The sequence below is a fragment of the Lingula anatina genome, chromosome 2 (genome assembly GCF_051362555.1).
Source record: "Lingula anatina isolate TDL-2025a chromosome 2, LinAna3.0, whole genome shotgun sequence".
Taxonomy (NCBI): Eukaryota; Metazoa; Brachiopoda; class Lingulata; order Lingulida; family Lingulidae; genus Lingula; species Lingula anatina.
Genome location: NC_141768.1, coordinates 16,506,327 through 16,531,211, shown reverse-complemented (window position 1 = coordinate 16,531,211; position 24,885 = coordinate 16,506,327). Strand labels below are relative to the sequence as shown.

General features: G+C 36.0%; 2 protein-coding genes across 23 annotated transcripts in view; one reads left to right on the top strand and one right to left on the bottom strand.

Moving 5' to 3' along the window:
* The window catches only part of LOC106152771 (uncharacterized), a 38,677-nt gene that overhangs the window by 7,491 nt on the left and 6,301 nt on the right, over positions 1–24,885 (bottom strand). For 3 of the 22 annotated variants that reach the window (XM_087006825.1, XM_087006824.1, XM_087006828.1), the window contains 21 exons: positions 23,221–23,399; positions 22,632–22,857; positions 22,202–22,330; positions 21,875–21,895; positions 21,138–21,262; positions 20,817–20,943; positions 20,179–20,241; positions 19,110–19,175; positions 18,565–18,768; positions 17,757–17,867; positions 17,396–17,494; positions 16,922–17,038; positions 16,546–16,596; positions 15,777–15,917; positions 14,610–14,729; positions 14,073–14,149; positions 13,695–13,800; positions 13,431–13,457; positions 12,771–12,857; positions 10,322–10,500; positions 4,592–6,134 (listed from right to left, as the gene is read on the bottom strand). In XM_087006825.1, coding sequence (XP_086862951.1) covers positions 4,592–6,134; positions 10,322–10,500; positions 12,771–12,857; positions 13,431–13,457; positions 13,695–13,800; positions 14,073–14,149; positions 14,610–14,729; positions 15,777–15,917; positions 16,546–16,596; positions 16,922–17,038; positions 17,396–17,494; positions 17,757–17,867; positions 18,565–18,768; positions 19,110–19,175; positions 20,179–20,241; positions 20,817–20,943; positions 21,138–21,262; positions 21,875–21,895; positions 22,202–22,330; positions 22,632–22,857; positions 23,221–23,399 — 3,798 coding nt within the window. Of the gene's footprint in view, positions 1–4,591; positions 6,135–8,850; positions 9,020–10,321; positions 10,501–11,333; positions 12,278–12,770; positions 12,858–13,430; positions 13,458–13,694; positions 13,801–14,072; positions 14,150–14,609; positions 14,730–15,343; positions 15,362–15,776; positions 15,918–16,545; positions 16,597–16,921; positions 17,039–17,395; positions 17,495–17,756; positions 17,868–18,564; positions 18,769–19,109; positions 19,176–20,178; positions 20,242–20,816; positions 20,944–21,137; positions 21,263–21,874; positions 21,896–22,201; positions 22,331–22,631; positions 22,858–23,220; positions 23,400–24,885 lie in introns of those variants that run through there. The other 19 variants (XM_087006830.1, XM_087006841.1, XM_087006842.1 and 16 more) reach the window with 19 other exon arrangements.
* LOC106152773 (uncharacterized) lies at positions 126–4,531 on the top strand. Its single transcript, XM_013526501.2, has 3 exons — positions 126–538; positions 904–3,358; positions 3,653–4,531. Exons 1-3 carry the CDS (start codon positions 506–508, stop codon positions 4,129–4,131), a joined length of 2,967 nt encoding a protein of 988 aa, XP_013381955.2. The 5' UTR covers positions 126–505; the 3' UTR covers positions 4,132–4,531.

Here is a 24,885-nt window from a genome sequence, read left to right as displayed (position 1 = left end):
AAGTATGTTCTAGCCCTTCTTAATTTAGGTCTGACATGGGCTTCGTGCCTCAAATCTGTATGTTTACCTGTGGCTGATAACGATATTGTATCTATACCACAAGCTGTATCTGCTGTGTCACCTCAACCAATAGAGGCAAATACTGCAACAGTCGATGAACCGTATTCCATTTATTAGATATAACTGTCCAACAGAGATGACAATAAGACTGAATTGTCCACGCACGAGGCTGTAATTGCCTAATTCTCATTTTCCTTCTTTCCGAAATGCACTTTGTTCAGACTGATGTACGACGGACTTACCTTGCGATACAACCTCATTGAAAGTCCCAAGGTACAACTGCCATGCAACGTGTAAATATCATCTCCGTGTAAGGTCAAAGATACGGCGTAGAATACCATCAAATCAGAGGTCAGAAAGTAGTCTGTACCACGACACAATTAGTTGTCTCTTAATAACATTACAGACACTTCATTGTCCTTCATTGTCCTTCTACAGTGCGAAGATGGCAAAAGCAATGGCGACCGCTGTAGAACTGGTAAGGATTCAGAGTAACCCTAATATGATAACGGCTATTAAGGTTTTAGGGTTGCCCAGGGGTGGTGGCGGTAGCGGTGGTGGTGGCGTTGGTGTGTGTGAGTGGGAGGGGGGGGGATTAGAGATTTTACCATTAATTCTTTTCACAACAAAATTACGAAGGTTGCAACTACTGCCAGTCTCACGTATATTTTTTTATTCTCAAATCGGCATATTTATTAGACTTTTTCTGACTAAGTTCAAAAATCAATCCAGGGGATTATAATAACTCCTTACACTCATCAGGTTTCTAGATTCTAAATAAATATTTTTTTCCATCTGAAGTAAACATCATTTCATGGATTTTCTCTCCTTATTCATTTTCAGATGATTTTTATTCTCTTATTATCCTTTGGCGGTCAAAGTTACGGCCGTCCTTACCAGCCTCTGTCGTGTAGCAAGAATGATGACCAAATTGTTATCACAGGAGGGCCTATGAAATTGGTATTCAACATACACACATGGCAAATGACGCTGGATAACAATTCACAAAGAATACTGACAAGTGTGGATCAGCATTGGGGAGTTTTAGGAGTGACCACTTGGACGGGCATTGATATTCGGATATATAATGGATATTCGTGGCGACTGACCCAAGAAATAGGAAGGTTTGTCGCCCAGGAACTTTTGTCTTGGACATTGTCACAGGACAAAACCCAAGTTACAATGAAAATCAGCTCCAATTCAATCAAGGGCTACATATTCCATGTCACAGTTGGTAACTTCACTCTATCTCAAATTGGTCTGAAAGTGGAACTCTTCGAAAAAGATGGTTCTCGGATAGTTCCAGAACCAAGGAACCCAGCATGCCTTGACGACGCAAAAGCAGCTGGAGATATCGTTTACGACTTACTGCTGAAAAATCGAACAGCAGAGGACATATGTGAACAGGTGAAATTCTGTCAAAAGAACAGCACCAGGACAGTACAATGTCAGTTGTGTGTAGGCGCTGTTGACAAAGCTGGACAACTTATTTTGGAATTCATACCGAATCCAAAGCAAAATTTGGAGGAAACGTTCATGTCTACGTGCGAACTTACCGGCCAACTTCGCATAGATCTGGGGTTTCAAGCCCGGGATAAAAACGAGGGTTTCTACGGTTTTGGTGTGCGTTATAATGCTGTGAACCAAAGAGGAAAATCGCTGTACTCATGGGCAGAGGACGGGGGCTGGAGTCTTCGTGTTGCTCCAAAAGAGCGCCTACCCACGCTCAATCCAACAGAAACATATGCTCCCATGCCGTTTTTCATATCAGCTTACGGATATGGCATGTACCTCAATACTACGTTCAGATCAACTTGGGACATGTGCGAGACCCACAGAAATGATTACCTCATCAATGTTGAAAATACGGTCTTTGACCTTACAATATATATAGGCAGACCCAGCGATATTCTGTCCATCCACTCTTATTTTGCAGGGCGGGCACCTGTTCCGCCGCCCTTTCAGTTTGGCCCGTGGTTAACAGCTGCTGATGCACTGCGTATATCTGGACCAAACAGGACGATAAGAGCGGCAGAGATCCTAAGATTGCGCGACATCCCGTTTACAATCGAATACGACGAAATCCGGTTCTTTCCTCTTGGGGAACAACGAGGACATGAAAGTGAAATTCTTGCTACCAACAAAGCTCTTCGTGATCTTGGCATCTATGCCCTGGCTTACTACAATAGTATGTTGGTCACTGACTACAGTCCATTATACAACGAAGCAGTTGCTAACAACTATTTAGTTAAATTTAGGAACAATACGTACACCTTTACCTTTAAGACAAAGACTACACGTGTTCTAAAAGTTGGGCTGTTGGATTTCACAGCACCTGGGGCTGTCGACTGGTTCGGAAAACAGTTACAGGTGGCTCTAAATTTAGGGTTTGTGGGATTTATGGTAGACTATGGAGAAAATGTTGATCCAGAATGTAGTTTTAGCAATGGCATGACAGGAAGAGAAATGCACAATCTGTACCCAGTCCTTTACCAGACTGCTGTCAAAACAATCCTCAGCCGCTTATCAAATGAGTCAAACTTTCGTGCTTTGCCACCAGGTTACTACGCACCGCCGTATACACCATTTTTTCGTTCAGGTTACCTTGGTTCTGGTGCCGCAACCTGGGCCCACTGGACTGGAGACCCAATGTGTGACTGGTCCCAAGACTCAGGTCTACCTGCCCAGGTGCACGCCATGTTGAGTGGGAGCCTATCAGGCATACCCTACATTGGCTCAGACATTGGAGGCTTTGTCTGGATAGATCCCCCAAGCATGGAGCTCTGGATAAGGTGGACACAGGTGGGAACGTTCTCTGGTCTAATGCGCTCCCAGCAAGGGGGGAGTTCACTCTCTGGAAAACCTAAAACTCAAATCTTCGATTGGCCCGAGGGAGAATTTGCCTGGAGAAAGCAGAGTAAACTTAGAATGGCTCTTTTCCCCTATATCTACAAAGAGGCACACTTTGTTCAAGATGGTGGCATACCAATCATGAGGCACCACATTCTCAGTTTTCCGAATGATCCAGTTGCCATCAGTCATGATGAACAGTTTATGTTTGGTGACGCTTTTCTTGTGGCCCCCGTTCTGAAAGAACGAGCCATTTCGCAAATCGTTTATCTTCCAAGAGAACCGCCTATAGGGATGTCTAAGACTGAGTGGATAGATTTTAATTATGCAGTATATGACAATGCAACAAATGGACGTTTCCGTATCGGTACAGGGCCATTCCTAGATTGTGGTCAAACCAAGTTAGTGAGCGCTCCCTTGGAAACAATACCTCTTTTCGTTAAAGCAGGTATGGTTTTCTGTAGTTATTGAGTTTAATTTTGTTTCCTTATGTTTTCTAACAGATGTGAAACCCACTTGCATATTCCTACTGTATGCTAGTAAGAACCAAGATCTTAAACGCATTTAACTGCACAGAACAGTTGTTTGAATAACAGCAGAAAAAGACCTAATCCTCTTTTAACTTATTCAAACATATACTGGACAGTACAGATACATTGGTGAATCCTGTAAGGTCATTTCCATTCTTTTGAATGTATTGCGCTTAATCATGCTGTTATACTTTGTACGATTTTATATTTAGGATCTGCTATTCCAACATTGGATCCGTCTGTGATGACACTAGAAAACCACGCAGTATCATTGACATCCCCGCCAAACAGTATCAACCCCCTACACTGGTGGGTGTGGCCAAACTCGACGTATGCGGCCAGTGGAGAACTGTGGGACCAGTCTTTGGTCTCGATGGTTCCAACCAGTGATCCTTTCAACAAAACCAGAGTAAGTGCACGTGTGCACATTACAGACACAGTAGGGCGTTTAATGATATTACAAATAGCAGTTAATGCTCAGTCGGCAATGGTAACCGGTGAAGGTACAGATACCTTTGTTCATGTAAAAAACTGGGACATGCTCGTTAATACAGATGTAGATAAAGATCCGAAGTGCGCGTTTTCTTACGACACGGCTCAGCATGTTCTTTGGGTACGTGTGTCAACCCACTGTAATGAAACTGGACCACCGCCAGTGTGGCGTGAGTTTGATGTATTGTTTGTCTTATAGTTTTAAAGGTATAAATTGACTTTTATGTGCCGGTTTAATTTTAATTATTTTACATTACGTGATCCACTCATTACTTGTGGTTATGTATTTAAGTCCTTAATAATAATAAAGCTATTTAATAAAACTACCCTAATGGAAATTAGTCATTTCCCTTTTTCTATAGGCAGGACAGATTATCTCCCGCTGTTTCAAATTTTGACGAGCAACCTCAGTGTACCGCAATCTTTTCAGTGTAAAAATATCCAGTTTGTTTCTGCGCTCAATGTAAATTCTAAGGTGGATTTGAACATTTTTCGTTAAAATATACAAAATATTATGGTAAAACCAAAATGTTCCTTTCATTACAACATTGTGATTTTTACAAATCCAAAGAAAGATTACACAATGCGAACAAACAAAAAAATTAAACAAATTATGCCAAAAAGGTGTTTATGTTCGTTTTAGTGGTGCATGTACTTACTCATCGCCTCTTTGCAGGTGGTTTCCTAGGTGGAGGATCATCGTCATCTTCACTGTCATCATCATCATCATCAGGCGGCGGGGGTTTCTTAGGAGGCGGTTTACCTTTACTCTTTGGGGGAGGGGGTTCATCTTCCGATTCAGTTTCGTCGTCATCCGCCGGAGGTGGGGGTTTCTTTTTATCCGGTTGTTTTTTAGGTGGAGGAGGTTCATCCTCCGATTCAGTTTCGTCATCATCTGCCGGAGGAGGAGGTTTCTTTTTATCTGGTTGTTTTTTGGGTGGAGGGGGTTCATCCTCCGATTCAGTTTCATCATCATCATCCGCCGGAGGTGGGGGTTTCTTTTTATTGTCCGGTTGTTTTTTAGGTGGAGGGGGTTCATCCTCCGATTCAGTTTCGTCATCATCTGCCGGAGGTGGAGGTTTCTTTTTATCCGGTTGTTTTTTGGGTGGAGGGGGTTCATCCTCCGATTCAGTTTCATCATCATCCGCCGGAGGTGGAGGTTTCTTTTTATTATCCGGTTGTTTTTTTGGAGGAGGGGCTTCGTCTTCTGAATCCTCTTCGGAATCTTCCGGAGGCGGTTGTTTCTTCTTCGGAGGTGGTGCTTCTGACTCGTCATCTTCTGAATCAGGCGGTGGTTTTTGATTCTTCTTTGGAGGAGGGACCTCTGTTTCGTCGTCGTCTTCTGAATCTGGTGGAGGTTTTTGCCCTTTTTTCTTTGGGGGCGGGGCTTCTGTTTCGTCATCTGAGTCGGGAGGTGGTTGTTTCTTTTTAGGGGGTGGAGCTTCTGATTCGTCATCTTCTGAATCGGGTGGTGGTTTTTGACTCTTCTTCTTAGGAGGAGGCGCTTCTGTCTCGTCATCGTCTTCTGAATCGGGTGGTGGCTGTTTTTTCTTTGGCGGTGGTGCTTCTGACTCGTCGTCCTCCGAATCGGGTGGTGGTTTTTGGCTCTTCTTAGGAGGAGGCGCTTCTGTCTCGTCATCGTCTTCTGAATCGGGTGGAGGCTTTTGTCCTTTTTTCTTTGGTGGTGGTGCTTCTGTTTCGTCATCTGATTCGGGAGGTGGTTGTTTCTTTTTAGGGGGTGGAGCTTCTGATTCGTCATCTTCATCTTCTGAATCAGGTGGTGGCTGTTTTTTCTTCGGAGGTGGGGCTTCTGATTCGTCTTCTGACTCGGCTGGAGGTTGTTTTTTCTTTGGAGGCGGTTTTGTATCGGATTTATTTTTGGTTGGGGCAGTTGTCTCTTCTTCTGAATCTTCTGGTGGTGGTTCTTTTGCCTTTTTCTTGTTCTTTTTTGGCTCAGTTACTTCAGTTTCTGGTTCAGACTCATTTTCCGCTTTTTTGTTGTTTTTCTTTTTGGGTGGTGCTGATACAGTTTCATCATCTGAGGGCGGGGCTTGTCGTCTTGCTCCGGCTTCAGCGATACCCGCTGCTGCCACGTCCGCAACATCTACTGGCACAGTAGTGCTCTCTGACGGCGAAGGTGAGCGGGCCTCCTTCTTGCTCGCCTTTTTCTTGCCTTTCATCTTGTTTTTGATTTTGTTCCACCTATGTTAAATAAAAATTATATTTGTAACATTAAGGTTTATTTTTGATGAATTCATCTGCCTCAAATGTATCTACAACGGTAATTCTATCTATCTATCTAAGATGATGTATCTATCTATCTATATTACATATGTATATCACTTTTGCAAACCTAGCACTAATTTTGACGGTTGAACGAGAGCAAATATAACTTATCTTCACGTATGAAGATAAGGTATTTTCCTATCCTCTATGTTGTCACACTTGTTCCTATAAAAATATTGCTTTTTGTAAATGGCATGACTTGCTGTTTCTATCACAACCTTGCATGATTCAATACCTATTTCTTATGTGAGGGTAATTCGGAGCTATATTGTCTAAATAACTCCTCCAGCGCTAACATTTTAAACGGGAAGTGAAAGTGATTTTCCCTTGTCGAGAAATTCGGTTTATGGATATGAGCAAAAGAGTGCCTAGATTTTGTACAGAGTACTTACTTGATAATTAAGATGGTGCGAATAAATATTGATTTTTATTTAAAAGTTGCGATTTTAACTTTAAAATCAACACTTAAAGCAAAATACTTTGGCACCTTGAACTCTACATTGAAAACCAACATTTTTCATGATCTGATATTGTCTTCTGTGGTTCAGATCATTTCAACTATATCAAATTCGTTTTAAATCATAAAGCATTTAATAAATATAATTTCAATTTTTTACTCAAACTGGGTAAGAGTAGCTACCCTTTAACAGATTACCCTCTATGAATAAATATTTTTATTAGCATTTTTACCACAATATTTTATAAAACAACATCTCCCAGTCAGGTTTATTTTACAACAAAATATAAATTGTAGGTAATTTAAATGACCAAAATATTCGGATCTGATTGGTATTTTGAAAGTCCCTATTAAAGTTAATTTGCCACTGAGATGGTCTCAATGGGGTGAGTGCTTGGTGCAAAATGATCCATTAAAAGATTTAGACGTTTTCGGTACTTCCCCATTCATCCAAAGCAATGTACATCAATTTCCTATATTTATTATGGTATCCCATTCCGACCAAACAAATTATATTGCATGCTCTTTCTGCGATATATTTTGACGTTTTTGATACTTCCCCATTCATCCAAATCCAAAGTGTACCTAAAGTAATTTCCTACATTAATCATGGGATTCGATTCTGCCCAAACAAAATACATCGCAGTCTCCTTCCAAGATAGGAATCTACTGTGTGATCCCCGTTTTATCCCTCATCCCCTTTACGTTATGATACCAATTTTGGAAAATCTAAATTTTTAATTTTGTCAATAATTATTTTTAAAAAATCATCCGAATGTATTCTCTTGTTGAATATTATTTTAAAGAATTTTCATTGTTTGATCTAGTGTAGAAAATTTAAACAACTATATGATCACATACAAACAAAACAATAAATAGAGACTATAAGAGAAAGTTTATTCAGCGAATAAGAGCTTTAAACAAAACAAAAATGATGACAAGAAATAAGCAACAAAATGCAGTTGACACAATTTAGAAAACGATTAGCATAGAAAAATAGATGGACGGAAATACATGTAAACAATGTGAATAATGAAATAAAAGTTCATTATATTTCATAAAAATTATATTCACTAAAGGGAATCACTAGAGTTTATACTAAAGAATAAAAATAATACAATTTTACATACACAATGCAATAGAGAAAAAATTAAATAAAAACATTACATTCTGGATATCAAAATTCTAAAAGCACCACATATCAAAAACCAATGGGGTTTTCGAATCAAATATTTACAAATATACAAATTAGTAATATTTCTTACTTTTTAAATGGTGACAAAAATACCATTTCAATTCATCACAGTCTATTGTTGGAAGGATTTCTCAACCATAAACAACTTTATCAAAAGTTAAGTTTATGATAACAGTTTAGTTCTGTTCATTGACATTACTCTACTTATAGAAGCAGTAATTATTTTTTCAGTAAAAAAAAAAAAAAAAAAAAACTAAATTAACAAGGAAATGTCAAAGGTCAATTATTCAAATAGTGCATTTTGTTTCTTTGGTTTATCTCCATGGCACATGAAAAAAAAGATAAAAATAATAAGGAATGTCATAGTTGTGACTGGCATATCCCAATCCATTATTATCTCCACTATGTGTAAGTACACATACTATATGTTAACAGCACTTTCAGCCTGATATGTACACAGCTTGACAGACTTCAGTGTCAAAGATACTCAGATACAGTATATAAATAAGACAAGCTGTACCACGGCAATATCAATGTCTTACTTGTTATGCACAAGCAATTTTGTTATAAATACAGGGCATAGCGCTTTTAATAACACCAATACTTTCTAGCGCTTGGGAAGCTCACTGCATGGTCTCAATTAGAACAAAACATGGCATGTTACTTTAGGATACGTGTCACACATGAAACAATTTGAAATGGAAGTCAAGTTTGTGGACTTAGTCAGATGAAATCAATTGATTTTGCTACCAAGGGGGGTCTGGGTCTTTGGCAGGGTCTTGTTGACTCTGCTGTGTCTTATCATTATTGCTTCCTGTCTTATCAGCCCCAGTGTTGTCAACACCCTGACTATTACTACTATCTGCTGGGGACGTGTCAGTCTTTTGTTGTGAGGCAGAACCATCTTGTTCACCCTCTTTATTGGTGCCAGGCTCTTTCTGGCTACTTGAATTATTATCATCTTCCTCAAACGGAGCTTTAAACAAGGAGGGAGGGGACTGGTCTCCTTTGTTATTGTTCTCATTTTCACTACCCTCTTTGCCTTGTTGTGGTTGTGGATTGTTTTCTGTGGGCAAGGGTTTGGATAAGTCCCTGTCTGATGCTCTTTTCCACCTGCCATATAACAGAGTGGTTTTCCACTGCATCCACCTAGACACATCAGGAGTACACAGGAAAGAAAGAGAGAAAGTAAGACACATAATGACATCACATGAGATAATACAAAAATAAACAAATACAGCAATATAACTATAAAATAAAACCAGGTGGAATTCACAAAAGTCTTAAATTAGAATAAAACAACAAAAAATTAAAAAAAAAAGATTAATGTACAACATAAATGAATAATCAAAAACAATAATGATGAACATACATATAACTTACATATTCAAAAATTAACAAAAAGGTTAAAGAAAGTTTTTGGTGAGAAATAAATAAGTTAGTAGATCACCATAAAATAAGTGGTGTGTATGGTGATGAAGAGAGCTGACACACAATGGTTTATGTTCAAATGGTCCATTTGCTTGAAGATGATCCTAAATTTCAACACCCAAAACAACCATCAGCAATAACAGCCCCTTCTTTTTTTAGCTACATGTATTACGTGAATTTTATAAACCATATTTCAATGCCAAACTTAAAAATATTTCTCACAAAGGTTCTTGAAAATTAAGAATTAGTACAAGTCTTTATTGTATAAATCAATTAAGTTAAAAGTTGCCAATAGTTGCTTGTTTTTTAGCAGATAACAAAAGGATCTAAAAACATTTTTCTTACATTTGTGATTGCCACTTTTCAATTTGTGCAATGTCTATGACGTAAGCACATTTTAATGTCTCTAAAGTACAAAAACCTGCAGTATACAATTGGATTAGCATGCCCCAGTTTAACATTTGCCAATATCAATTAATTCTGACAAAATACCAATATTGAAGAACAAATCAGTTAGATCCGTCATGAGTAACCCCACTGTTTCTATCATTAGAGGAATGTTTGTGTTTGGCTAAACATTCACTGTATGTTAAGTTGCACATTGGCACAGAGATTATCAAAATCATTTTTATTTGCTGAGAGCTTTTATAGAAACTTTCATTAAATATTTCTGCCTGGCATCACACATTTTTTAAAAGAAATTTTCATTAAATATGCCTGCCTGACATCACATAACTTTAAAGAATTACTGTTTTTTTACAGTTCATATGACCATTTTTACTCTTAAATAAATGTCTTATAAAATATGTCCAAAAGACACATCTTAGTTTCCTTCAATCAAAACAGCAAAAGTCATCAGAACTTTTTTTTTCAATTGTAAACATTACAAGATAATAAAAAAATATCTTACATGTGTCATCGTGAAAGGTTTGTGAACTTTTCTGATTAAAAAAAAACATGTGCACCATACATAATCATAAAAAATAATTATTCTATCAGCAAGAAAACAGAATCACTCACTTGTACGCAGAATACACGCCCCAGCGGTTGACAGATGAGGCCTGGCTTTCCGCCTCCTCTTTACTAGCCCCCGTAGGTTTAACGAACACTTTGGGCTCAGAGCCAGATGTTAATAGAGGGTCTACCAAACCACGCAGTCGGTTAAGTTCATCTTGTAAGTTTTTCACTTCTTCCACTCTCTAAAAACCAAGTGTTAGTATTAGTTCTATATTAATGTTAGTGTTTCGCAAAAGGGCAAAAATTACCAGAGGCAGCACACAAAGCCATTTTGTTGAATTGCTTCAGATGATGTGACAAGTCAGACTTTGCATGTTTTCTCTCTTTTTTTTTTTCAATTTATCAAATCTTTGGTTGATACTGTTTTAAGTTAGCATGAGGAGATCCAAAACTGTAACCTTCTTCCTTGGTAGCATTATGTAAACAACTAGCAGAAAATCCGCAGTTCAACAAGCAGCAGTTGTCCGACTTCTGGTAATTTAGAATATTATGCTTTCACACTATTCGTGAATATTATCATACAATGGTAACATAATCACACTGACTAAAGCTGCCAAGTGCTGGTAAAGATAAAATAACACTCTTCAGTGGGTTAGTATTGCAAATGTAAAATTTAATGTGACTTCACTGAAAATAGAATAGTTGATCTGCAATGTGTGAACTGCCCTAAAAGAAACTAGAAAAAAAAACTAACATTAGTTTTAGTGCACAGCAAATAATTCCAAGGTAAAACCAAGAGAATTGTGAGGTATGATGTGCTGTCCTTCAGTTGTCATCTGTGCCACACTAACAGGGTCAAGTGTCCATAACTATAAAGGTCTCTAGCACTACTAGTGCAGTATGTTGCTAGGAGTAAAATTCATCATCATGCTACGTATCTATTTGTTACTGAGTTATCATCACACACTCTGTGAGGAACACTGTATATAACACTGTTGGCCATGCAGTGGAGAAACAATATCTACTGGAATGGCTGTGCAGTTCAAACACTGGGCCCATGCTGTGCATTATTCACCTTCTTTATACAGAGTTCCTACGATAATAGTTCTAAAACCCATCCTCCTGGGCTTTATTATGGTCTCCTCCACCAGCATTATTGTTACCACTTGGGTTGTTATTATCACCACCCTCTGCAGGCCCCTGCCCAGAGCCTGGGCGACTACCACCACCACCACCATCCTTAGTGGGTGGTTCCTCTGGCTTATTTTCTTCTCCCTGTTGAAGTGGTGGATCATCTCCTTCCTTCTTGTCTTTATCCAAGTTGCTATCATCTTTGCCACTGGCATCATCTGGGCCAGAGTCTGGGTCCTTACTGGGTTCATTCTCATCCTTGCCTTCATCTTTATCATTTTCATCATTATCCTCATCTTTATCTTTATCCTCATCCTTTTTATCTTTGTCCTCTGGGTCACTTTCACCTTTTACACCATCAGTTTTATCTTCATTAGACCCATCTGTTTTGTTTTGATTTTCGTCATCAGGTTTGGTTTCACTTTTGCTGCCATCATTATCATCAGTATCATCATCCTTTTCTGGCTCTTCAGGAGCTACAGACTCTGCTGGCTTTGGAGAGGGGGCAGCTTGGGAACCTGCATCACCTAGTGGTGGTTTAGGTGTCGCAGCATGACTTGCAGATTTTGGTGGAGGTGGTGTGGGCTGCAGGGGCGTGTGCTGTCTGCTTTGAATGGGTGTGTGACTCACAGACTTGGGTTGCTCTCTTGAGGGAGGGACAGGACTTTGTGGAGCAGAATTTTGATGTTTGGGCTCAGGAGTTCCCTCCCTGCTGTCCTTTGCAGGGGGTGGTGGGATGAATAATGGCTCATTCCAATCTGGGGGTGTCTCAACCCTATCTATGTGGGGCTGAGGAGAATCTTTCAGCGTTTCTTGCAAAGACCATCTGTACACTTGTGCTTTGAGATGATCGATTTCTCTTTCCATAGAACCTATGCTTGTTTCTCTCTAGGGTGGTAAAGTTATAACAAAATGGTACATAGTAATAAAATATCTAAAATTGAAACATAGTTTATATAAGTTGTCAACATTACTTTTAATCTGAAAATGTCTATTTGAACAACTTATTGTCGTACTTAATAAAACATATGTAAATCACACACTTCATAAAATGTATGTAAATAAAAACAAGTTAAATTTCAAATATCTCTGCAAAAATGGCTAAGAACATGCCAACGTTTAACAACATATCAATCCATCACATCTGAAATTGAGTCAAAAATCAAATGATACATAAAAGAGAATAGTACCTGTCCAATAAATTCCTTTTATAATAATAATAAATCTGATGACATATATTAATATACAAATAAATGGATGATAAGTCATATGCAGTTAATAGATTTCTATTCTTCCCATACATCTTTGATAAAAGTAAAATGTACAATTTCACCTTCATCCTAAATAACTTTGTCCTCAGATGGATTGTAAATCAACATACCAGTTTAGACTCTGTGGCTATCTTCATGCCAAGGACTGTCTTAATGGTCTGAACTGACTCTGCCAGCTTGTGAAGACTCTCCTGGCACTGTGGGAACAAACGGTGAGAAATGATAGTTCAGAAATATTTCAGTTCATATAAATTTATCTGGTCAAAATATTTCTTTTTATACCAGGATTTGATTAACTGAATATTTGTGTACATGAAAGTGAGAGTGGTTAAATTAAGATTTTTTACAATTGTGCATTAGTTCCAATATATTTTATTTTTAATGTGTCTCAATAATTCAACAAAGTCCTTTTAAAAACAAAAACCTCAAGAAAGGTAATGATAATGAGAATCAAGTCAACACTACACCAGGCAAACCATAAAATATATGAAGTAAGACAGAGCATAAAAGCAATCGTCATTCTGATAAACTAGATGATCTTAGCAGGTAAATTTATTTCCAGGTAAAGCATTGAGTATACACACTTATAGAGGCTGTTACAAACAAAAAGAACAAAAGATGAAAAAATAATAATAATGGTAAATAATAATAAAAAAAAAATCACTATTAACAGGTTACATTCATAATTATCAAATAGTATAGAACAAAAGTATATTGTACAACAATTAATAAAATGAAAATAAAGTGAACAATGATCACAGTCCACAAACCTCATCAATATCCTCTCTCAGCTTGTACTTTAAAAAACATTCAAATAAATGCAACATCCATGTTTCTCTTACTAAAGAAGTTCAACTGCATACTAATACTAATATCTCAAGATCTTAATTCTGTGATCAATTTCTGTGGTCATACAGTAACATCAATCTACAGACCTCAACTCTATATCATAAAATCATTTTTTCATATTTTCCATTCCTTTAATTCAGGCCATAAGTAATATTTAATGAACTATTACAAAAGTGAGTACTCACTGCATCAAAGTCACTCTTGGTGGCAGTCTTGTCTCCAGCCAGACCTTTACCTGGGGCAGCCACTAGCCTGGACAGGTCACGCCTAAGGTTTTCAACATCTCGCTTCCTGAAATACGTAATGACAGCAAATATTTTCAATTTCATAATGCCATACCTATTTTCTTTTTCTCAAGAAAAAAATTCTACCAGTTTTCTCCATAATGTTGACATACTTTGAAAAATTAATTCCACTGTTTTCGTCTTAATGTCAGTGTTAATAATTCTTCATTCCAATTTTCTCCATAAAAACCAACACTAGACTCTAAACGTATTTTTTTCCTCACACACCTCCATTGCTTGTATATAATGAATTTCTGTGTTGTCACATTAATACTGTACCTGGACTCTGCCTCTGCAGTCACTTTCCCTGTCAAGTCAGACTTCAGCAGTTCATGTTTTTCCTGGAGCTGGTACACCTGAATATAGGCAATGAGTTTACAATCCAAGTCTTTCCAAATGGATTTTCAATTTAGTTGTGTAGTATCACATTTAGAAAAAAGTTAAATACAGGTAAATATCTAGGAAAAAAATTCCATTCAGCCCTTTTTACAATCAATTGCATGTGCATCAAAAAAGTTTTAATGCAGTTGGAAATTACAAGAGAAAAGCAAAATGCATGGTAAATCATGATGCTAAATATGAACATTCCTGCTATTAATAGTTTAACACAAATAAAAAGGGTACAAAAACCAGTATGTCTAAAATCTAAAGTGGCTGTAATAAGATTGCAGGGTGAAGCTAAGTTATAGGAATATGGCAGTTGTATAGAAAAAAGAATGAGCTGACAACTTGACTGAAGCCAATGCCTGAAAATTTCTAGAGACTTGTATTCAAGCATCATGGTATCGAAAGCTCAACCCAATTTGCCCAACTCACTTCCATTGGTAATTCCTGTACTTTATACTGGATATCTCTTATGCTCTGAGAGGTGACGTCTTGCCATAAAGAAATGGACTCAACCTTCTCTCTCATGTTTTGAGCCTGAGCAGCAGAAGACTACAGGGAGAAGAGGAAAGTTAAGCACACAGGGTAAAGGACACATGATAAATGAAATAAGGAGAAAATTGAAAAGTTCAAAACATTTTGCCACACATTCTAGAACAAAATTCAAATTGTGTAGAAACTGTCTGAAACATAAAACAGAGTTGCGGTTGCCAGGGGGGGTTATCTTCAATGAGATACATTTTTTTAAACAGAGAACAATCCTTGTTGTCTTTAGAAAGTACATATGGCAAAATGTTTCAGATATCGACAACAAATAACCACAGGAAAAAAGAAAGGAAAAAACATCAACTATGATACAATGTGAAATTTGTCCAAACCTCCTAGATATAATTTAAAGTGCAGCTTTTATTATATACTACAGTGTGTTCATTATCCATAAGTGTTGGTTTGGATTTTCAAACCATTTGAAAACAACATGTACTTTACCTTCTTCTTGGTTTTATGTAATATGAAAATCAATTCAATATTTTCAGTTCAATTGCAAATGGTTTGGACAATTTCACTTGGATCTCAAACAGATATTACAGGGTTTAAATAACAGGAAAGATGGAACCCACAAAGTACCATGCAGGAAGTTAAAAAAAATATTAAATTTATCAATCTACCTGTTTATCAAGTTCCTCCTTTATGACAGCAGAAAAAATTCAAATAAGACACGGTTAATCTTTGAACAAAACAGTTACAAATTATGTTTTTGTAGTTTACATGTATATCACAGCAATTACTCCATAAATTCTATAAGTTGTAGGCATGTTAATGTACAAGCAGGTTTCCAAATTTGTATTAATAAATCTTTTGCCACAAGATATGCTTGTGTACATTAACAGTCATCAGCCCTATAAAACTTATGGAGTTACAATTGTACTGCAGCACACTGGAGACATTTACCATGCCCAAATCACTGTCCATGTAGAACAGCCACATGCACACTTGGCAATGTCAATCACCTGAAACGGAAAACCACCACTGCAACCAGACCTAATGAAAAAGTAATGTTAGTCATAATCACTCCAGAAACCCTGTCATTCACCAACTTACGCCTGTGATTTTAGCTTCAAGTGAATCCTCTACATTGGAGATCTTGGAGTTAAGGCCTGTGACCCTGGTGTCAAGGTCAGCCATTAGACGGGTGTTTTTCTGGGCCTCCTCTTCTGCTATGCTCTTCATTTCTTTCTTTAACTGTGAGAAGAATGCACAACACATTTACCAATATGAAAACAGGCCATTTCAAATAACTTAATTTTAACCTAAAAATATATGAAGGCCTCAGTATCACTAATAAGATTGTATATGCAAGGCTGTAAAAATTTCTATTGTGAATCATAGTACTTGTTGAAAGTTGGGTTGAAATTACAGAAGAGATTCTGACCTTCAATTTTTCACCAAAAGAATAAAATGAGTAAAAAGAGAAACAGAAAAATAGTACTGAGGCAAATAAACGTTGCACAGAATTTCAGCTGAACTGCTGACACACATATAGATATAATACTAAGAATCTAGAAATGTAAAAAGTCGATAAACAAACTGGAAAAGATGACAGTACAAAACTTTCATGCAATAAGTCTGAAATTTCACAAATGATCAAGACCAGAATGCACTTTCTTATAGGAGCAGCATGCAATAATAAAGGACCTGAAAAAGAAAAGTAAGAAGATAACCATGAAACAAACTAATACAGAATAAAATTGTCACACAGGTGAATAATGGTTAAAATGTTACAGTAAACAAAATTTCAATTCACTATATTCTCATGTAATTACAGAGAGAGGTGTAAAAACAACACAAGAATGTACTCCAACTTAATTACTTTCTTGTCCACTCTCTCAATAGTCTTCTTCATTTCCTCAATCATTTCAGCCTGGGAACAGAACAGATACCTGGTCTAAATATCACCACCTACTGAGCTTAATATGTTCAGCTTTTTTAAAAACTCTGACAGCCAAGTTAACTATAAAAACAAACAATACTTTTATTTTGCTCCCTGTCTGCATACTGATTATGATTATCATTATTATCAAGCAAGGCATACTCTAAGACATACATGTATCTGCCTATATGCTATAAAATATGGAACTGGGCACACTATAATTCACTGACTATTTAAAAATTAAAATCAGTTGACAATGCCCATGGGTACTATCACTCAACTAATGTGTCTCAATTTGACTTCAGAATTAACTTACTGCAGCCTTAGCCTTAAGATTTCCTTCAAGTTGTGAAATCTTATCATGAAGGTCTGATAAGGCTTTACCACTTCTCTCCTGCTCATCTTCAGTTATCTTTGATATCTCTCGATTAAGCTAATAAATAAATACAGCTTAAATATCATCTTTTTTCTTAAATTTGAATGTCAAAACTCTCTTTATTTTGCTGTAAATGTAAAGTTTATTTTCAAAACACATAAACACAAATTATATATATGTAACAAATGCATTCACTGGTTGTAATGTAACTTTTGAGTGAAATGAGAAATATTCTAAGCTTCAGGCATCACCATAAAATAATTCATACAGTATATCATAAAAAAGTCATGAAAATATCCAAAGATGGGGCACTGATTCTGAAAGTTGTCAAGTTAAATTTATCTTCATTCCTTAAAAGAAACATATCAAAAACACACCACACCACTCATATAAACAAAGTATATCTATATACACCTTTCCTTCCAATTTTTTCTCCAGTTCTGCAATTTTCTCTTGTAAAGTATTATTGCTCTTTTCTTGTTCATCCTCAGACATTTTTGTCATCTCTGTCATCTATAAAAAGTCCCAATAAAAAACCCATAAACCAAAGTATAGTAACTTCTAGGCACTGATTCTACTCAGGGTGTTCTACTTCAATTGTTTTTTGTAACTCCTAACCACATTTTACTTGTAAAATCTAAAAACCTAACTTAAACCCTCCCCCCCCCCCCCCCCCAAGCCGTATTTTCATTATGCTACTGTTACTTTATGCTACGCCATTAATTTCAAGCTGCTGAAGAACCATTGCATAAATTCCAGAAGCACATTCACACACCTTTCCTTCTAAATGTTCCTCCAGCCTGGAGATTTTATCATGGATACCTAGCAAAGTTTTAGTGCTCCTCTCTTGCTCATCCTCTGCTACCTTAGTCAATTCCTTTCTCATCTGATTGAAAGATTCTTACATTAATATTTCTACAAGTTACCTTTACGTTATACAGTGACCCTTTTTTAACTTTAATCATTAATTTGATAAAGTTTACATGATGATTGCAAACCCAGTTATAATGAAATCACTGAATAATGTCTAAAATTGTTACATTATTTTAAAACATATTATGTAAAATAATCACTATATTTATCTAATCAAATTTCTAAGTTTCATACATAGTTATTATCTTTTTTTATTTCATTAATATATCATAACTCTATATTGTTCTCATTTCAACTTCATCACTTCAAATGCATGCCAATCTGGTCAATCTCTCAAATCTATCTACTACATGTAGTAAAGTCTGAGTGTGATGTGAGAGAAAAGAGTAATGTCTGAAATAAAATAGGAAAAAAAACTTAAAACAAAAGCTCTAAAACTTTAAATATAAATCACAGAAAATTATAATGTCTTTAAAATAGAATAATATCGCTCAAATTATTTGAAAAATTGATAGTAAATGGAACTGAAGTCTGAATATAGGACAGTATAACTGACCAACCTTGTGACAAATCCACACACAGATGTAAAACCTCACTCCTGTTTTATAATTGAGTATTTTTTAATGAGAATTAGATGACTACATTCCCTAGACATGCTTAGAAAAAAAATCATCATTACTAAATCATGCATGCTGCAATCCAGGGTGCACCTGTTTTAACAATTTTTCCCTAAGCTGTACAATTTCATCTTGCAGATCTGAAAGCATCTTGCTTTGTTTCTCTTTCTCTTTCTCTGCAGCCTCAATGAGTGTCTGTTTCTCTCTTAGCTGTGAGATTTCAGAGTGCATATCAGACAGGGCCTTACTATGCCTCTCCTCCTCACTCATAGCAGCCTGTTGCACCTCCTGCTTTAGCTGTGTGTGACAAGGATAAAATATCTAGGAACAGCTTTGAAACTCCTTTATCTTAGGTACATCTTAAGATATGTCTATTTCAACTTTCATGTTTGCACAATTTAGGAACTTACCCCCCTCCCCCCAATATTTACATGCACCTCTCAAATCAACAAATAATACCATCTATTAATATCTGGCCATGAGCCACTGTTTTACCTGGTTTAAAAATTCCAGTATCTGAAAAACACCTCTACCATAAATGTCACTTCTATCTTTAAAATACAACAACTAAGACATCTAGAAATCCAATGTTAATATGAAAAAAAGAAAAAATGTGTTAAAAAACATCAAAACTTTACTTTTTCTTCCACTTCTTGCAAAGCATGTTTTAGCTCTTCTATCTTTTCCTCAGCAGCTGTATTGCCCTAGAAAATTGTACGTTGAAACATATATTAATCAACATTCATGTAAACACACAGACTTATCAACATAACAAACCAAAAATGAATCTTTACAAATAACCATATAATTTAAAACACTTTGATTTTCAAAATCAAAAGCTCAAAACCAGACCTTACACACTAAAACATTGAGGGTATACATTTAATTATGAACAGGACTTGCATTGACTGGCATTGTGTATTAAATGATTATATCAAGGCATGTCAGGATTTCAGTAAACTTGATGATCAACTAACTCAACAAATGGTAATAAGCACTCATTAGAAAAAACTAATGTGATAAAACCTAAATAAATATTTATGTAAAATTACAGTATTTAAGCTCTTGCATGCTCTTGGATTTTTATTTCCTTATTTTATATGGCCAAGCAGTAATATACTTCTCTTTATAAAAATAAAAACTTTCTGCCTAAAAGCATTAAGTATTCAAAATACTGAAAAAAAATCCACTGGAGGAAAAACGAGCAACTGTATTTCAATTCTTATTGTCAAATATGCTTCATGTCAACAGCAGGTGAGATAAGTTACAAGGCATGTTCCCATGTGAAACTGTATTCATCTTAAATATGTCACTTTTTTTAAAAGCAATAATGCAAAGGAAGCGAAAAGCAAAGCCAGTAGGTAACCAATATGCACACTAATACACAGTTGTAACATAAACTTCTCCCAGATCATAAGCATCAGCAAAAAAAGAAAATATGACAGCCAATAAAGAAATTAATTCAACATCATAGAGAGGATCCACCTCCTCATACTATATTCTTTGTTATATTATATATATACAATAAACGTAACAATGATTATGAACTCCAAGCAATATATGACATGCTCTTGTCATTAGATACATTATATACTTTATCACTGAAAGTGAATATGAAATAATTCATTAATGTGCATGCAGTAGGCAAAATAAATGAAAAATTAATGCATCAGACACCATGCAGCCTATATGTATTATGCATATTACTTGATGAGAGAGCTGAGACTCTCTTCCTCGGCTGGCTTCAAGCTCTTCAATCTGAGCTTTCAGCTGAAATTCAACATTTATAAGAATACATTTCACATCTAAGAATGTCAAATACACATCTATAATGAGCACAATGCTATTTTGGTTAGTATCACTTAATGCTAATAATTTATTTGGTGTTATTTCTTAATTAAAAATTTAAGAAACTGTGTAACTAATGCATATATTTTGAAAATTCTTATGTACCTGAAAAGGGTCATACAAAAGTGGATACAAAATGCAGAAAATGGAACTAACAAATAACAAAAATTCATTAGTTTTTCTTTCTTTCTTTCTTTCTTTCTTTTTTTTTCAGGGACCAGGGACTTAAGAGAACATCATATCTATAAATATGATTTGCAAGTAAAAGCGACATCTATGAAAAAAGTTAAAAAAGTAAAACATTTCTATAAATGGCCTCAGACCAAAAGTCTTACAAAAATTACACATTTCATATATATATATATATATACATAGTCAAATTTCATCTCATCATCCTGCTTTCTAGGCATGGGTCATTATTTCACTAATGTTTGGCTAATTTAGAAGTTAATACAATGTAAAACAGAGGACAGGGCAGTCCTTCCAGACATACTCACCCTATCTGATTCGGTCTGCAACTTGGTCATAATTCCACCCACAGCTGCCTGCAGTGTAGAAGTAGCAATACCCAACTTCTCCTGGAGATTCTCCACCTTTTCCCTTGTGTCACGCTCATGTGTTTTCCTGAAATTATGTGAGACATAATATATATTGGACATTTGTGTTTACAGGAAAAAAAAACTTGAGCAGACTACAATAATAATAATAATAATATCTGAGTCACTTTTTTCACTCTGAATTAAAACATCGAATAATTAATAATAAAATAAGCAAGTGATAAGAGGTTTTCATCATCATACTTATCATCAGTAATATACCTTGACTTGATCTCAGCAGAGAGCAGTTTCTCTTGTTGTTTCTTATACTGCTCAATCTGTCCCTGCAACAGGTCCACTGCCTCATCTAGCTTGTGCAGGGTTTCACTGGTCTTAGCACGCTCCAACTGTGAAGTTGTACAATACACATTTTTCATCAAGACAAGAATCTAGCCACACATTATCAGTTTATACATGTATCGTTAAATCAAAATTGCTTATAAAAAAACAAAAGGATTCATGTATCTAATGTACTCATAAGGCAACTGATACAAAAGTTTTGCTCTGAGAGAATCAGTGTATTATGCTTCTGGCATAATGTTCCTGGCTGAATAAGGAATATCTTCATTTTGACCAAAAGTAGGAAAGGAAAGTGATTAATTCTGTCACTGCTGTCATGCAATTGCTTCTCTGCCCTGGACCATTCTAAAACTGGGGCATAAATGAAATAAGCTAGTACACTTTAACTATTCAAAATAAAAATGGAAACAAAAACTGTAATGCTAAAACAACATGCATGCTGATTGTTAATCACTAATTTTTCCCTTGGTTAAATGTATCCACCTAGTCACTGGGTTAATTATGGCTCAAACTAAAATTCAACATTCACTTACATAATCACGGAATCGATACACTTTGATCAGTAACTTAAACAAAGCCATTTTTCCCATATTTACAATATACTGACTCCTAAGCCAGAGATAAAGAAAATTGGCAATGCACAACATGCAATGACTTACTTTTACTGTACTGACTGCTCTCTATTATGTAAAATAAACTCTTGTACAAAAGCATTGAAAATAAAAACTTTTCTTTAAGAACTCTTCCCAACGTATAATTTTTTAACACAATGAAAATGAAAGACTATGTCTGCAAAAACTACAAGACATTTTTCTATTTACTGGGATGTTTTGTAAACAAGAAAAATTTAAAACAAAAATAATAACATAAGCAAATGTGTATTTTTGCACTTAATATATGATCAAAAGAATTGTGTAAGAATAAAAAAACGACTGGTTTATGCAACCTAAAACCAAAGTCCTCTGCATATTATCACATATACTTACTTTCTGAGCTTGTTTGACAGCCTGCAGATCTCCTTCATTGCTTTTCTTGACTGAGTCCCATCTCTTGTCCAGCTCTCTCCTGAGATCACTCTCAAATGCCATCCTGGCTGACTGCTCATTGGAGATCAGCTGAAGTTTGAGCACATATATTGATTCTTTTATATGCACAAATATGTTGATCAATCAGGATTATATAACAGAGATTTCAGTGTGTTTGAAATGCTATAACACTAATGAAGTCTAAGAACAAAATACAGAAAGTTAAAAAAAATAATGGTGCTAAATATGAAGAACATAGTCATTTTATTCTTGTTTATTAAGGAAATTATAATTTCTTTGATTATGTTGTACTTATGTTTTAAAATAAAAAATAAATAAAATAAATTCAATGCTGAAAGTATCATTTCAATTGCATTTTGGCTTAAAATACCTTTTCCACCATATTAAATTTTTCCTGTGATTCTTCCCTTAACTTAATCTCTTTCTGGAGTATTTTCTTGCTAACTTCCTCAGCTGTTTCTGCTATTTTGCCCTGGAGCTTGATTCTCTCAGTTTCTGCTGCATGTTCGCGCTCTCTCTGAATGGAATCCAGTGCATGCATGGCCTCCTCCCGCTTTCTGTTCTGTTCAGCAATGTTGGACATCAGCTCTGAAATCCTGAATGCAAAACATGATCAAATTATTTAATCCAGGAGATGTAAGAACTTGAAGAAATTGGTCTCTTATTTTTGGTACAACTTTTTTCCCTTTGTTACAACCTACACTGTTACAAAATTTCAGTATTGAACAACTATTTATTATTGCTTTAGTATGTGATTTTTTGATAGACTCTAAGGGGAATAATTATAGCTAATTTTGTCATATCAACTTGACATACACCTCAAAGACTCTAAAACACTAAACCACAAATCAAGGCATCAGTCATGTTGGACAAAAATACTCCTTGCTGGTTATAGTGATCAAAAACACATCACAAACAAACAAAAAAAAACACCCTTCCTTTATGTCAGCTTTTCTTACTTTTTCTGCACTGCTTGTTCCAGCATTCTCCTCTCTTGCGTCTCTCCCTCCTGTTTCCCCCTCAGGTCCACCAGGACGTCCCTGAGCTCAGACAGCCTGCTCTCTATCTGCTGTCTCAGCTGGGAGGAGGTGCTGTCTGACAGGCTCTGCACCTCAGCATGCTTTCTCACTGACTCCAACTGTAACAAAAAAAATTGTTCGTGAAGTTCATTTCTTTGTAATTGTGTAATAAAGAGTGAAAGTCTATGTTTTGTGGTTATACAAACATATGTATTAAGTGCCATTACAAGTGCTACACTAGTTTATTGTACCTATCTCATGTACAGTCTACCAAATATAATTTCACTGAAGAAAGATCTGGAATTTAGATGGAAACAGTTTCTAATCCAAGAGATTATATGCAGAACTGGTGATAATATTACATGATTTTATGAGGTACAGATATACTGCAGCTATGACAAAAATCGAAGACACAGTCAGTGAGAAGATTCAAGCAGGTATAATACAAGTACAAAAAAAAATTAATATACACCATCCTGCTCAAACAAATAATGTTGTATTTTTAACATGCACTGTAGTATTAGGATATTTACTGATTCAGTGTATCACCAGACATTATGCTGTGGAAACATAAACCTATATGTAGTTAATTATGCTCTTTAACCCCATAGCGCCGGGAACCGCACATATGCGGTTCGTTTTAAAAAGTCCTCAGTGCCGGGAACCGCATATACGCGGTTTCTGTGTTTACATGCTTGTACTGTCCCCTGTCTTTTGTAACAATTCATGCTTCTATCACAAGACTAACTTAATGTTAGTTTTTTGTTTACTACCGGCTTTTGAAAGACGTGTAGCGAGAAATAGATGATGAAAAAACGGTTTATTTCAACCATTGTCGAGGCGCTATGAAGTCATAATGGCGGCCAGAAGTCAGACGAAGTTATGGGTTGAGAAATGTTTTAGATTTGTTAGAAAATTCAGACTTCGGGGAAGAGTCCTTGATAGATTTTGATACTCCGGTAACTTCAAAGATGATGTACCTTGCCTAGTATGAGTTGTCAGAGAGCAGATTCGGACGTGGGGCTTGATTTATGAAAAACGCTGATGATACTAAGGGCAGTAACCAAGCAGACGACAATAGTAATTGGAATGGCTATATCGCTGATAAAATGACTGTAACCGTGGCAAGTCAGGCTAAATGTTGCCTTGTGTGCTGCATCAACATGTCTTTTCCTGCTTGTGCATAAACACAAATGTCATATGTTACGTTGTACTGCATCAGCATGTCTTTTCCTGCTTATGTCTAAGTACCAATGACATATGTTTACTTGTGTGCTGCATCAACATATGTCTTTTCCTGCTTGTGTATTTAAATACAGATGTAATATGTTTACTAGTGCGCTGTATCAACATGTCTTTTCCTGCTTGTGTATAAGTACAAATGCCACGTTTACTTGTATTTTTATGATGCAATTTTTATTCACGAAAGTGTAATATTTGCTCATGATAATGTTTGTATTCTTGTATATGGTTTGAGTGCTAAACAAAATTTTATGAGTATCGTGGTTCAGTTGATTAAAAAAAAACTATGAAAAACTTTCGTAAAAAGCACTCAATTTACAATCTTTTTATAATTATAAAAGTAATTAGGTGGAAGTCTTCTAG

Bases quoted from the DNA above. Each gene is read 5' to 3' on its own strand.
- LOC106152773 (XM_013526501.2), top strand. From the start codon at position 506: ATGGCAAAAGCAATGGCGACCGCTGTAGAACTG. The intron at 539-903 runs GTAAGGATTCAG...ATTCATTTTCAG, and splicing joins TGGCGACCGCTGTAGAACTG to ATGATTTTTATTCTCTTATT. The intron at 3,359-3,652 runs GTATGGTTTTCT...TTTTATATTTAG, and splicing joins ACCTCTTTTCGTTAAAGCAG to GATCTGCTATTCCAACATTG.